Here is a 12,051-nt window from a genome sequence, read left to right on the forward strand (position 1 = left end):
AAAAAAAAAAAAAAAAAAAAAAAAAAAAAAAAAAAAAGACTTCACACTGATAGAGACGTACTTAATAAAGATCACCAATGGGAAAAAACCGAACACTGGCAGTGGGGAGAGGTAACTGAATGAAGGGGTTAAACATTCTGACTGAAGTGCACAGTAATGAAACCTTTTAAATGGCCCAATAATGACCTTTGTTATAGTAACATAGCTAAAGAATTTCTTTTGAATTTGAAAAAGATTTTCTGACTTCAAAAAAGGGTTTAGAAATAAAAATGTCCTGAACAGAACCAAGATTAGAGACAATGAATGCCCGAGAAGTTCTAATAAAACTGATAGCCATCTCTAATCAGCAAAGCAAAGAAATTCTCAGATGGCTTATATGGCATTTTAAAATTTTCATATTAATCCTTCTTTGCATTTAACTGGCTAAAAAAGGTCAAGTCTTGGTTTCATCAGATTGTTCGTGATGAGAAAAATACATATAACGACATGACTGCTTCCTTAGAAGCTCAATTTGGCCACCATCATACAAACAACTGAGTCTCTAAAGCAGAGATTCCCAACCTGGGATGTCTAAATTGCTTGCAGGCATATCTTGACATTATGAAAAAACATCAGGATGAAATTAATTTCATTAACTTACATTCTCAAGGTCTTTTAAGGACAGAGCATTGTGAAACCAGAAGAGTAATAATTGGGTATAATTTCTAAAAGGATAAGATCATTGTCCTAAAGATCAACTGATGTGTACTTTCTACCAATGATCTTTCTCAAAATTAGGTGAGAAGGGAGCCCTGCAGTTCAGACTGTGTATGATATTAAAGAACAGGTTGTTCTATGGGCATCAGCCTTTATCTGTAATATAAGGCTTCTCTCTGAATCAGAAGTAGTACTCAAAGAAAACACAAAAAGAAATGACTGACACCTGCGCTCAAACATTAAATAAGAGATAAAAAGAAATCTATTAAAGAACCTAGGCTGGAAAAAACAGTAATACATTTTGTTGCTTTTAGAAAAGTCTCTCGTAAGTGTTGGCAAGGGCTATGAGGTCACAGCTGTAACGTGGACAATGTGGACTGGCCGGTTAGCTCACTTGGGAGAGCATGGTGCTGATAACATCAAGGTCAAGGGTTCAGATCCCAGTGCCGGCCAGCTACTGGAAAAAAAAAAAGACAGTGACTCTTGAGAAAACACCTGACCATGTAAACACCTGCTTGTGAGCCCAGGAAAAAGACTTCTCAAGACTTGTAAGTATGGAAAACTGGCGAGAATATTGAGAAAAGTGTACAAGACTTAGGAAGTATAGTTATATTTATATCTCACAGTGATAGAAAAGAAAAAAATTAAGATAAAGGCAACACATACCGTCTCAGCCATGGAATACTCAGAATTAAGTTTCTTTGCTAGGCCATAATCTCCAAGTTTTATCAGGTTTGCCTTAGTCAGAAAAATATTTAATGTCTTTATATCTCTGAAAAAAAGATGTTGCATATTAAGCCCATGCACATGATTGTTTTAATCTTATCTCCCATCCCACCAGCGATTAGTACAGAATAAAAATGAGTGTATTACTACTGCTTAGATTCTGTTATGGGGTCCCAGATGTCCCATACAGTGGTCATCACTTTCACATACACTTTAACTTTGAAGAGGGGACTTAAAGGAGTGAAGGCAGAGAATTAACTTCATCTTTTATAACTTCACAGCTTTGGAATGTATCCTATACCACTGAAGCCATTAAGAAAAGTTCAGAGGATCAGATGGGAAAAATGGTGCTCCAAGTAACTGTAATTCCTATAAGGTACACTACCTCTTTCACTACTACTTCTATCGTCTTGAATTAAGTGATATCAAGGCAATTTTAACACTTGGTTGATGTAAAATTTTCAACAATTCCTATAAGGTACACTACCTCTTTCACTACTACTTATATCGTCTTGAATTAAGTGATATCAAGGCAATTTTAACACTTGGTTGATGTAAAATTTTCAAATAATCTGTTAAGGTGAGAGAAGAGGCTGCATGTCCTAGCAACAATATGACTAGGCTATTTAGATCATCTAAATGAAGTCACTAGCTATTTTTCTAAAGATGAATTGACCATATGTAAAACAAAATTGTGCATGGCTCACACTCTGGCTTCCTTTACTGAAAGATGTGAATAAATGAGAACAATATACTTTGTTACTTTTAGAAAGAAAATAACACACAACAGTAGCCATTTAATAGCTATCAAGAAACAGGCTAAATGAATGAACAAACCAATAAAAAAAAAACCCCTAGAATATTATAATTAATCTCTGGCAATGGTCAATGATTCACTTAGGAAGGGTATAATGATGTGTTAATGTTCTTATAACATTCTCTTCTATAGCTACGAATAAATGGAAATCTGTTTTTTCCCCCACAAAGATGTGGTAAAATTGTATAATTAATTATACAAAATAAATAGGCCTTTATTTAAATTAAAAGAGCTTAGTTATAGAATTTTAAACAATTGCCAATCATTATTGCTCAGAGGAAACACTTAGTGTGAATTCCAACTGAACTAAGAAGAGTACTTCTTATAGTGCCTTCCAGGCTTTAATGATGAACTAATGAACAGAACTCTAAAATATCTGTAAAAGGAATGACTAAGTGGTACTTAGTTATTGAGAGGATTCTTCCTAGATCACAAATATGGGGTAACCTCAGGAAGTGAAGATAACATCCCTCATTACTCACTCTTCCCTTTCCTAATTATATCAACGAAAAACCCCTGACCGCTTAATCAAGAAAATAAAAGTGATGATGGGAGGTACCCAGGGTGGGGTTTGGATTGGTGGGGAGAAATCCATCCCATAAATTTTTTCATTCATTACCTATGAAGGATTCCAGCTTTATGGATACAGCTCACTGCTGAAACAATCTGAAATAGGTACCACACCACCATCTGCAAAGACAAAATAAATAATATTTGGATTGGAACCAAAAACCTCCATTTAAATAAACACATACACACAAACATACGCTAACAAACAAAACAAAGGAAGCTACACCAGAGATTATGATTCAACATGACTTGACATCTCTTGCTTGTAGGTGGAATAAGCAAAGAAAAGTGGTAGGGGTAAAAAGAAAAAGCAGGTCATAAAATAATTCCAATGTCATTAAAAAATGTAGTATAGTGAAGCAGACTTGTAGAAAGAAACCCAGGAAGAATGCAAAGGTATAGAAAACTGGGCATACCAGTCTGTTGTAATAGAACCAGGAAAGAAAGCCCATAGAGAATCATGATGTGGAGGTAAAACGTTAGGAAGCGACTATAGACAGCTTCCTTGTTAGAGGTTTCCTTTCTCATGAATATCAATCAGAGCCTGGAAGGAGTCTGAACAAAAGGAAAAAAAACTCTCTTCATTGTTGGAAGAGTAAATACAGAACTAAAATGCAAGAATTACAGCATTAAAATTCTAGCTTCCTTCCATAGAAATATGAATTACCTCTTCCTCAAACAACTTGTCCTTCTGACGCAGGATTTTGTCATACAGGTTCCCTCCTGAAATTAAATGAAAGACAGGTTTGATTTGCATAATAGAGATCAAAGCTTGGCTCCTGTATCTAATAAGGTTTTAACAGGTGACAAATGGAAATGAAGGATTCTGCTTCCTCTCAAAGAAAACTATGTCTTTCCTCTTGGCTTTTCACCTAGGTACAAAACTCTTCCCCTCTCTCAAGGACTATATCAGAAATATTCTTCAAAGATTTCCTTCCCTAACACAAGAAGCTCAATACAAACATAGGAAGCATGACATTTTTAGAAAAGATGAGAGTAAAGACCATTCCTATAGTACCCCAATTAGCGAAATATCTTCAAAATTATATAATTTTCTTTTCTGTAACTCCCTTTTAAGGAATGTGCAATATTTTTGTAATGACTCTTCCAATGTGACTACTAGAACATTTGGGTTACACCTATGATGCAATGTTTTGTATACAAAGGGTATATATTGAAAACTTTTCCTTTCTACTTCACACTGAAAAGGTTTCCCCAAATTTAGGGTCAACCCCTAGATGGTTTCTGATCATTACTCCCTTTACTAATTCTTTCCTGTGGAATAAGTGTGAATTTGCTTCTCTCCTTCCTCTGTCTAGTAAGACAGACTGCAAATGATCATGGTTCATCTTATTTCCTACTGTAACTTACGCTTTAGCCCTGGCTAGGTATTTATAACTTCTCTTCCTCTGTAATAAAGTAACTCAGAGTTTCAATAAATGTATCATGTGTCTAGTTCCTCCTAACCAGAAAGGAAGTTAACTTATTTAATTTTAAGGTTTCCGCTATTCTAAAAATTTCTAATATAATCCCATATATTTAGGGTTAGTCACAACCAGAAACCATCACGATATACCAGAGTCTAGACAAGAAAGTTATAAGAGAAGAATATGTTGGAACCTCTTAAGCATGAGCTCAGAAAAAGGCTTTGGAGGTTCTCTTGTGCATTAAGAAGAATAACAGTCAGTATAATATATATCACACACTTGCTACATATCAAATACTATGCTATGGGCTTCACATATTCATTTAACACAATAACCCTAGAAGGTAGATACTGATGTCAACAAATTCATTTAAAGATGAGGAAACTGAGGCACAGAGAAGTTAAGTTTCTTGCCCTAGGTTACAGAGCTAGAAAGTAGTGGAACTTGATTCAAAGTCTATTTTCTTAACAACGTGGCTATACTGCTGTCTTACAAGCAACATGGTCCAAAGAAATCAAAGATCAGATAAGTAAGGCCATGCTTAACTGTATATCATTTTCATTCACTTATGATCTTTAGACCACTTTTCAATAGGATAGCTTTAGCTAAACTCTCTATATATATATTCATATTTTAAAAAATGACTTATAAGATTTCAATATTATATTAAGTGGTGCCAAGCCACAGTAAGTCCCTAATGACCAACTAATGTCATTTCATGAGGAAAAACCTTGAAAAATAAATGTAAAATCCAACTGAAGAAATAATCTGAAGATGGAACTATTATCACAAGGGAGAATTTGAGTACGCAGGGAAGAATCCCTCTCCTTATTTTGCATTTCACTTCAAAACTCTCCAAGGCCTGAAATATTTCTCAAACTCTAGAAATCCATTTGAAGTTTTTATCACTCGTACTCTCTCCCTCATGGTAAGTATAAGCATAAGAATGTCTTGCTGGAGGAAGATCCATTGAATTCTACCTTACCATTACAATATTCCAGCTCAATCAGCAGGGTGGTATTGTCCATGAAATGATTGTAGTAGGCAATAATATTGTCATGCTGCAGCAGCGCCAGAATAACAATCTCATTCAAGGCATCACGACGTTCCTTCTCAGACAGTCGGGTCAAATCAACTTCCTTCCACACAACCAGTGAGTCATCCTGCAACACAGTAACAGAGGTGTCATGCTTACCTCTTGTTTGGCAGTGAATGAATCTGTAAGCCTAGAAAGACAACTTCCTAGAGGGGCTGAGACTGATTCCATTTTTTTCCCCACTAAACAGACGAATTATGTCACAATTGAGCATTACAAATTATCGCAGGACTGGGGAAAGTAAAGCATTAAGGTGTTACTTTGTTGCTACACTTAATTTGTATAATGTCACTTCCATGGGATGGGGGGTAGATCTCAAAGATTCTACTGAGGGACACTATAACAGACTGCTAGTCATGATGGGGATTGTGGTTGGGCTGGAATATTGAAGAAGTAGAGAACTGAAGAGCAGTTATCTATAGATGACCACAACTTCTTGTAAAATGGAAATATTAAACTTGTCTATAATCCTATAAAAATTTAGACTTCTCTCGTGATTTTCACTTACCCTTTCTGGAAGGGTATGAGAATAAGTCATGCCCCATTTTGCAACTCTGTAATCTCCTGTCATACTGTCATGTATCACATTTTCCTCTATTCATGAAAACTAACCTGCAACTCCCAGTGTCTACTCCCTTTGATAATACTTATAATTCTTTATTGACACTGCTTCTCAACTTAGGAGCATCCCCACCTATATAACTTTCCCCATCCTTCTGAATGCCCTTGCCAGGCCGTTAAAACTTTTGGGGGGAAAACCCTGAAGAACTTTTTACTGTACATTTATTCAGTGCAACCATTCCCTTAATTTCCAGAGCTCATACACTGAGACGATATTCGTCCATTCTTTTTCATTCATATACACAACCTAGATGCTATTTGGTTACTAGCATGGCTACCTTGTCTTCCCACTGAAATATAAGCTTCTAGAGTAGAAGGACTGCTTCTAATTAATGCTTTGTAAATTCACAGATCTAATAAATATTTGATGACTTAGATAATGCTATGCTGTTTTGGGAAGTATAATCAAATTTAACTCAAAACAAACCCAGTAATGAAGTTTAAAAAGATAATAATGGAAAGGCTTGGGCAAGGAGATACTGAGACTAGCTGTAGTCCAAGATTTACTCCTAACTTACGTTGAGCAAGTCACTTAAATATACTTAGTTTCTCTAACTAAAAAATAGGAATGCCAATGCTCATCTCCTCCTTTTCATATTGAGTGCAAATAAAAAAAACAGACTACTAAGAATAACAGTAACTCTAATATCATGCATTAATGTGGCACTAAGATGAAAAAGAATATACTTAAGAGTATTCTCTTGCAATCACCTCTCTTCTTCCCCATCTTTCAGCCTTAACACTGTACTGGCTTGGAACACATAACAAAACTGTAGATGGATCACTGATATATGAATCACATTCAGCAATCCCAGCAAGTTCTCATTAAATGTTCACCCTATAGCTAGAGTTTTAAGACTTTAGTGATCAAATCCAGTTTATGGTTACTTTTTGGAAGCAGAATCACCATTGCAGGGTTTTAGATCAGTATACATTATTAACTTGGGAGACAGTGATCCATGGACCTCTCCAAAAGATGTGCATATGTTCAACTGTGGATGGAGGGGGAGAAGGTTACTTTGTATACATTAGATTCTCAAAGGGGTCCTTGTCCCCTCAAAGGTTAAGAACCAATGGCTTAGAATATATCAATAAAGTATTTCCCATACATAAACGCTGAAACAATCACACGACGATCTTCCCAATGATCCTAAAGAAAAACCTCCAACTGAGTGATCACTTCTGAACTTAATGACAAAGACAGCGGAGTTGCCACCAGTGTGGGTATTTTGATGCTATGTTTCTCCTCCCCACCCTGACCTTGGAGATCTATACAGCATGAGAGAAAGGAAGTTTTAAGGCAATACCTCATATATTTACGCCACTTCAATTTACAGTGTGCAAAGCACCATCGTTTCACTCTCAAAATAACCTTTAAAAATAGAGATGATTATTAAGGTGGTTATCACTAAGCCAATTTTACAGATGAGGAAACTAACGCTCAGAGACAGTTTACTGTTTTGCTCTGGCAGTTCTCCGGGTTAAACAAAAATGACCAGTTAGTAATAGCAGTGATCTAACCAATTCCTAATGCAGGTGAGTTGGGAGGGTGGTGGAGAAGATATGTACACTGAGGGCCCCTAAACAATAAGCAAGAACGAGGCTCAAGACGCGGGGAAAGCCCGGAGCAGGACAGGACTGGAAAGCGGGGCCGAGAAAGAGGGCCTCGGCGCGGCCAAAGTAGGGGGCCGCTACCTCGGTGCGGCGGTACAGCGTGGCCTCCCCGAAGGCACCGCGACCCAGGACGCGGATGGGGATGTAGTGCAGCTCCTCTTGCTCTGCCGCGCCGCCGCCGGCTCGCGGCCCCGCACTGGCGCTGGGCCCCGGGCCCGAGTCCCCGCCACCCCCGGACTCGCTCCCAAAGTCCGAGTTGATGGAATCGCAGTGCCGTTCGTACTCGCCCAGCACCGACATGGCGGCGGGCGCGGGCCTTCAGGACCTGCCTGCGTGTCCCCGGCGACGCTGGCCGCGCTGCGCCTTGCTCGCTTCAGACACCGGCCCGCGGTTCCATCAGCCCCGCAACCCCGCGAGGCTCCATGGTGGCTCCTGCCCCCTGGCCCGGAAGCAGTTCTCAGTGCTTCCGGCCCGGCGGGGTTTTCTCCGCTTTCGCTTGCCCACTTGGGTTGCCCAACAGCCATCGCTTCCCGCTTTCGGGGCCAGCCGGGAAAGTGAGACCTCGGGCTGGGTTGGCGGGCGCGTGGTGGGGACCATGTGGACCCGAAGGGCTCCCGCAGGGACAAGGGCGTCACCGACGGGACTCCCTGTGGGATCTGTAGACCCAATCCCCGCATCCCTGGCCATGTCCCCATACAGCCCGAGGCCTGAAGGTCGTCCACTCTCACCTTGGCGTCAGAACTACCTCATGAGGGTCGTTGGGGAAGCAGTCCCTTGCAACGTTGGACAGTGCTCTTGTTTAGAGAGATATTATAATAATGATAGTAAAGATATTATAGCAAGCCGAAATACTTGCCTTCTCTCATCTTAGTCAGTGGGCCCAGCTCTTTCTCCCAGAGCCGCTCTTCCTCTTCCACACAACTCTCAAAATATTTTAAGTCAACTCTCCTGACACTCTCCTTCTCCCCCTTCTTTTTGCAGATTCAACATTGTGTTTTTCCATATCGTTGACCATCTGATCTCATGAAATATTTTTTGAACACTAGGTGCCAGACACTGTATTGGAGAATGGGAAATCTGCAATAAGATGCTCCCTGCCTTCAAGTCACTAAGAAAACTGCAATCCAGTGAGCAATACATGTTCCCTCAGTTATGTGATGTGGGGCAACTTCGAATGTCCAAGCTTGTTTTTTTTTTTTTAATCTATAAAGTTTTGGGAATATATCACAGGGATAACAGCTAACATCTACTGAGTTCTGGGCACTATGCTAAAAGTTTTCCATGTATTATTCTACTTAATCTTCACATTATTCCCATTTTACAAAAACTGACCGGTCCAGTACGGGCGCGACACTGAGAGTTGCGATCAGTTGCCGAACACGAAAAAAGACAAAAAGGAAAAAAAAAAAAGAAGCAAAAACTGAGATACTGAGAGGCCAAGTAACCTGCTCAATGTGACACAGCCAGTTAAGAGGAGCTGGTAAGCCAAACCCAGCAACCTCCCTCCAGAACTATGTAAGAGCAGGATGTAATGCGTCTAAGAGAACATGTGGCTGGAGCACAGGGTGCATGTGAGGTAGAAGCCAGAGATAAGGCCTCATGTTTTGCAGTTTAGTGTTTCTTGTGGGCAATGGGAAATTATTGGAGATTTTTAAATGGGAGTATATGACTAGTGACTATATGTCCCAATTTGCTGGGGAAATCCCAGTTTATACCTTCTTCCTCCAGCATAATAGAGCCTTCTTTTGCTTGAGTGCCCAGCTCATACAATAATAAACAATATAGTCACCTTAGATAAGAGCAAAATTATGTTTTACAAAGAACTCTGATGACAATGTGGAGGACAAAGACTGGAGGTGGGGAGACCAGTTAGGAGGCAATCTATACTCTTAAGAATAGAGGCAGAGAGAGTATCAATGAGTGAGGAGCAGGTCCTGATTTAAGAAATCCATCTGAGCAACATTTAGAACTTTGTGATCAGTGGGATATGGTTGGTGAGGGAGATTAAGAGTTTAGGGGACTCACTTCTAGGTTTTTAACTAGGTATATAGGGCTAGCAAATATAGGAGGAAGACAGAATTGGTAGAACAGGGTGGGAGCTGTGAGGGCTAATGAGTTCACATTCCTCTGGCCTCTCTATAGTTCATCAATGTTCCTTTTAAAATGATATCCTGCACTCTGCATGACATTTCACATCAGATGTGAATAGAACAAGGGAATTTCCATCTTATATCTGTATCCAGTATTTCTGTTAGTGTACCAGCCTTTATAGTGAGAGTCTGCTTATACTGTGCTTATACTTAACTGAATCTCTTGCTCTTTTCCACATCCAATCAAAATAATACAACCCTCCCATCCTATCACATCACTCCTTATTTTCTGCAGAATGCTTATCTATAAAATATAATGTCTTATTATGTTTACTTTATTCATTATAATATTAGCTCCATAAGAGCCTGGATTTCGCTCTCTTTTTCACAGTTATATATCATCAGTGCCTAGAAAAAGTGCTTAGCATTAAAGTAGAGGCTCAGGGCTGACCCCACGGCTCACTCGGGAGAGTGCGGTGCTGGGAGCGCAGTGGCGCTCCTGCCGCAGGTTCGGATCCTATACAGGGATGGCCGGTGCGCTCACTTGCTGAGCGAGGTGCGGGCGACACCAAGCCAAGGGTTGTGATCCCCTTACCGGTCACAAAAAAAAAAAAAAGAAAAAAAGTAGAGGCTCATAAATTATTTGTTGAACAAATAACATTTTTTTAAACCTAAATGTAAGACTGCCTGACTGATAATCTCTGTTAAACTTTATTCTGTTGGCTTCATTCCAGGGTTCCAGATTGTACAGGTATTTTTGAATTTTCAATTGACTAATTTAACAAACACTGAGCTGGGCCGGCCCGGTGGCGCACTGGAGAGTGTGCCGCTTGGGAGCACGGTGGCGCTCCCGCCAAGGGTTCGGATCCCATGTGGAGACTGGTTCCCACTCACTGGCTGAGCGCGGTGCAGGCGCAACACCGAGGGTTGTGATCCCGTTACCGGTCAGTAAAAAAGACAAAAAAAAAAGAGAAAAAAAAAAAAAACACTGAGCACCAACATGTGCCAGGCACTGGGTTAGAACAGAAGACAAAATAAACATGGCTAATACTCTCATGGAGTTTACGGTCCGTATAAGAGGAAATAACCAGGCAAATACAACTGTTTGTAATAAGTGCTATCAAAGTACAAGATTCTAGAAAGGCATTTAGGAGAGGCATCTTTCCAAGCCAAACTTCCTAGGTGAGTGAAGGTTTCCTGGAATAATATCCAAATATTTAAATTAGTGATGGCTAAACAAACTAGGAAAATCATTCCAGAAAAAGACCATTCCATTTACCACCTCCTATAAAGCAGAAGGCACTTTGAGGATAGTTATTGCTTCTTATTTATCTAGATATATTCCAGAGTTTAGCTCGGCTTGACTGTTAATTCTGCCATTACCTCTGCTACTCTATTACCTCTGTTAAAAAAAAAATAGGTGCTCAATAAATACATATGCTTTTTGAGTTGAAAGAATGGAAGTAAATATATATACATAAATAATAAATATAAATAAAATATAAATAAGTAAATATATATATTTATATATTTTGAGTTGAAAGAATGAAAAACACAATTACTTAAAATCAGAAGTATTGACTTTCATTCAGAAAAGCTGAATAAGTTTCAGCCAAAGCTTAACAATTCATTTTTCTGGCACCACTGCAATGAGCAACTAAATATTTTTCTATAACTTGGTTGGCCTGAAATTGTGAATTGTTCTAGTTATAATGCATAGATATCATAAACTTAAATAAATGTCCAACTGCATCTTAGAGAATACAGAAACATTCATGCTGAATTTTTCATTATATCATATAGAACTGAAACAAATTATCTTACATTTGAATATTCCTAAGTTCAGAAATACTCAACATTTATTCTAAACGTGTAACTGATTTTGAAGCGCCTTTGGTCAAAAATGGACTATTCCCACATTTTAACAAGTGAATAGTCAGAATGCTACATAAGTTCCCACTTTGTAAATGGCAGTTTCCAAGAAGCCAGAGTTACTGTAAAGATTAAGGAATTCACTAAAAACCAAGCAGAGTCTATATGTTCACTGTCTGTTACAGTAGCCATTAGCTACCTGTAACTACTCAACACTTGAATTGTGGCTAGTCTGAATGAAGATGTGCCATAGCTGTAAAATGCACACTGGATTTCAAAGATTTTATATGAGAAATAGAATGTAAAATATCTCATTAATCATTTTTATATTGACTATATGTGAAATGATAATATCTTTGGTAATTTCACCTATTTATTTTTACTTTTTTAATGTAGTAAGAGAAAATTTAAAATGATGCATGCAGCTCACATTAAATGGGACACCACTGCAGCAGACTGAATAAATCATTTTCAAACTATGTATTATCACTTAACAAGTATATGATACTACTGAGACTATTA

At 38.7% G+C, this 12,051-nt stretch overlaps 1 protein-coding gene across 1 annotated transcript in view; it reads right to left on the reverse strand.

The window, feature by feature from the left end:
- NEK9 (NIMA-related kinase 9) overlaps positions 1-8,021 on the reverse strand; it is a 37,798-nt gene extending 29,777 nt beyond the window's left edge. Inside the window, exons 1-5 of the mRNA XM_008591119.1 lie at positions 7,649-8,021; positions 5,222-5,399; positions 3,477-3,532; positions 2,859-2,929; positions 1,363-1,468 (exon numbers count right to left, since the gene is read on the reverse strand). Coding sequence (XP_008589341.1) covers positions 1,363-1,468; positions 2,859-2,929; positions 3,477-3,532; positions 5,222-5,399; positions 7,649-7,867 — 630 coding nt within the window. The 5' untranslated portion in view covers positions 7,868-8,021. The remainder of the gene's footprint in view (positions 1-1,362; positions 1,469-2,858; positions 2,930-3,476; positions 3,533-5,221; positions 5,400-7,648) is intronic.
- Between the last annotated feature and the right edge of the window lie 4,030 nt (positions 8,022-12,051).

The sequence above is a fragment of the Galeopterus variegatus genome, unplaced genomic scaffold, assembly GCF_000696425.1.
Source record: "Galeopterus variegatus unplaced genomic scaffold, G_variegatus-3.0.2 Scaffold6665, whole genome shotgun sequence".
NCBI lineage: Eukaryota > Metazoa > Chordata > Mammalia > Dermoptera > Cynocephalidae > Galeopterus > Galeopterus variegatus.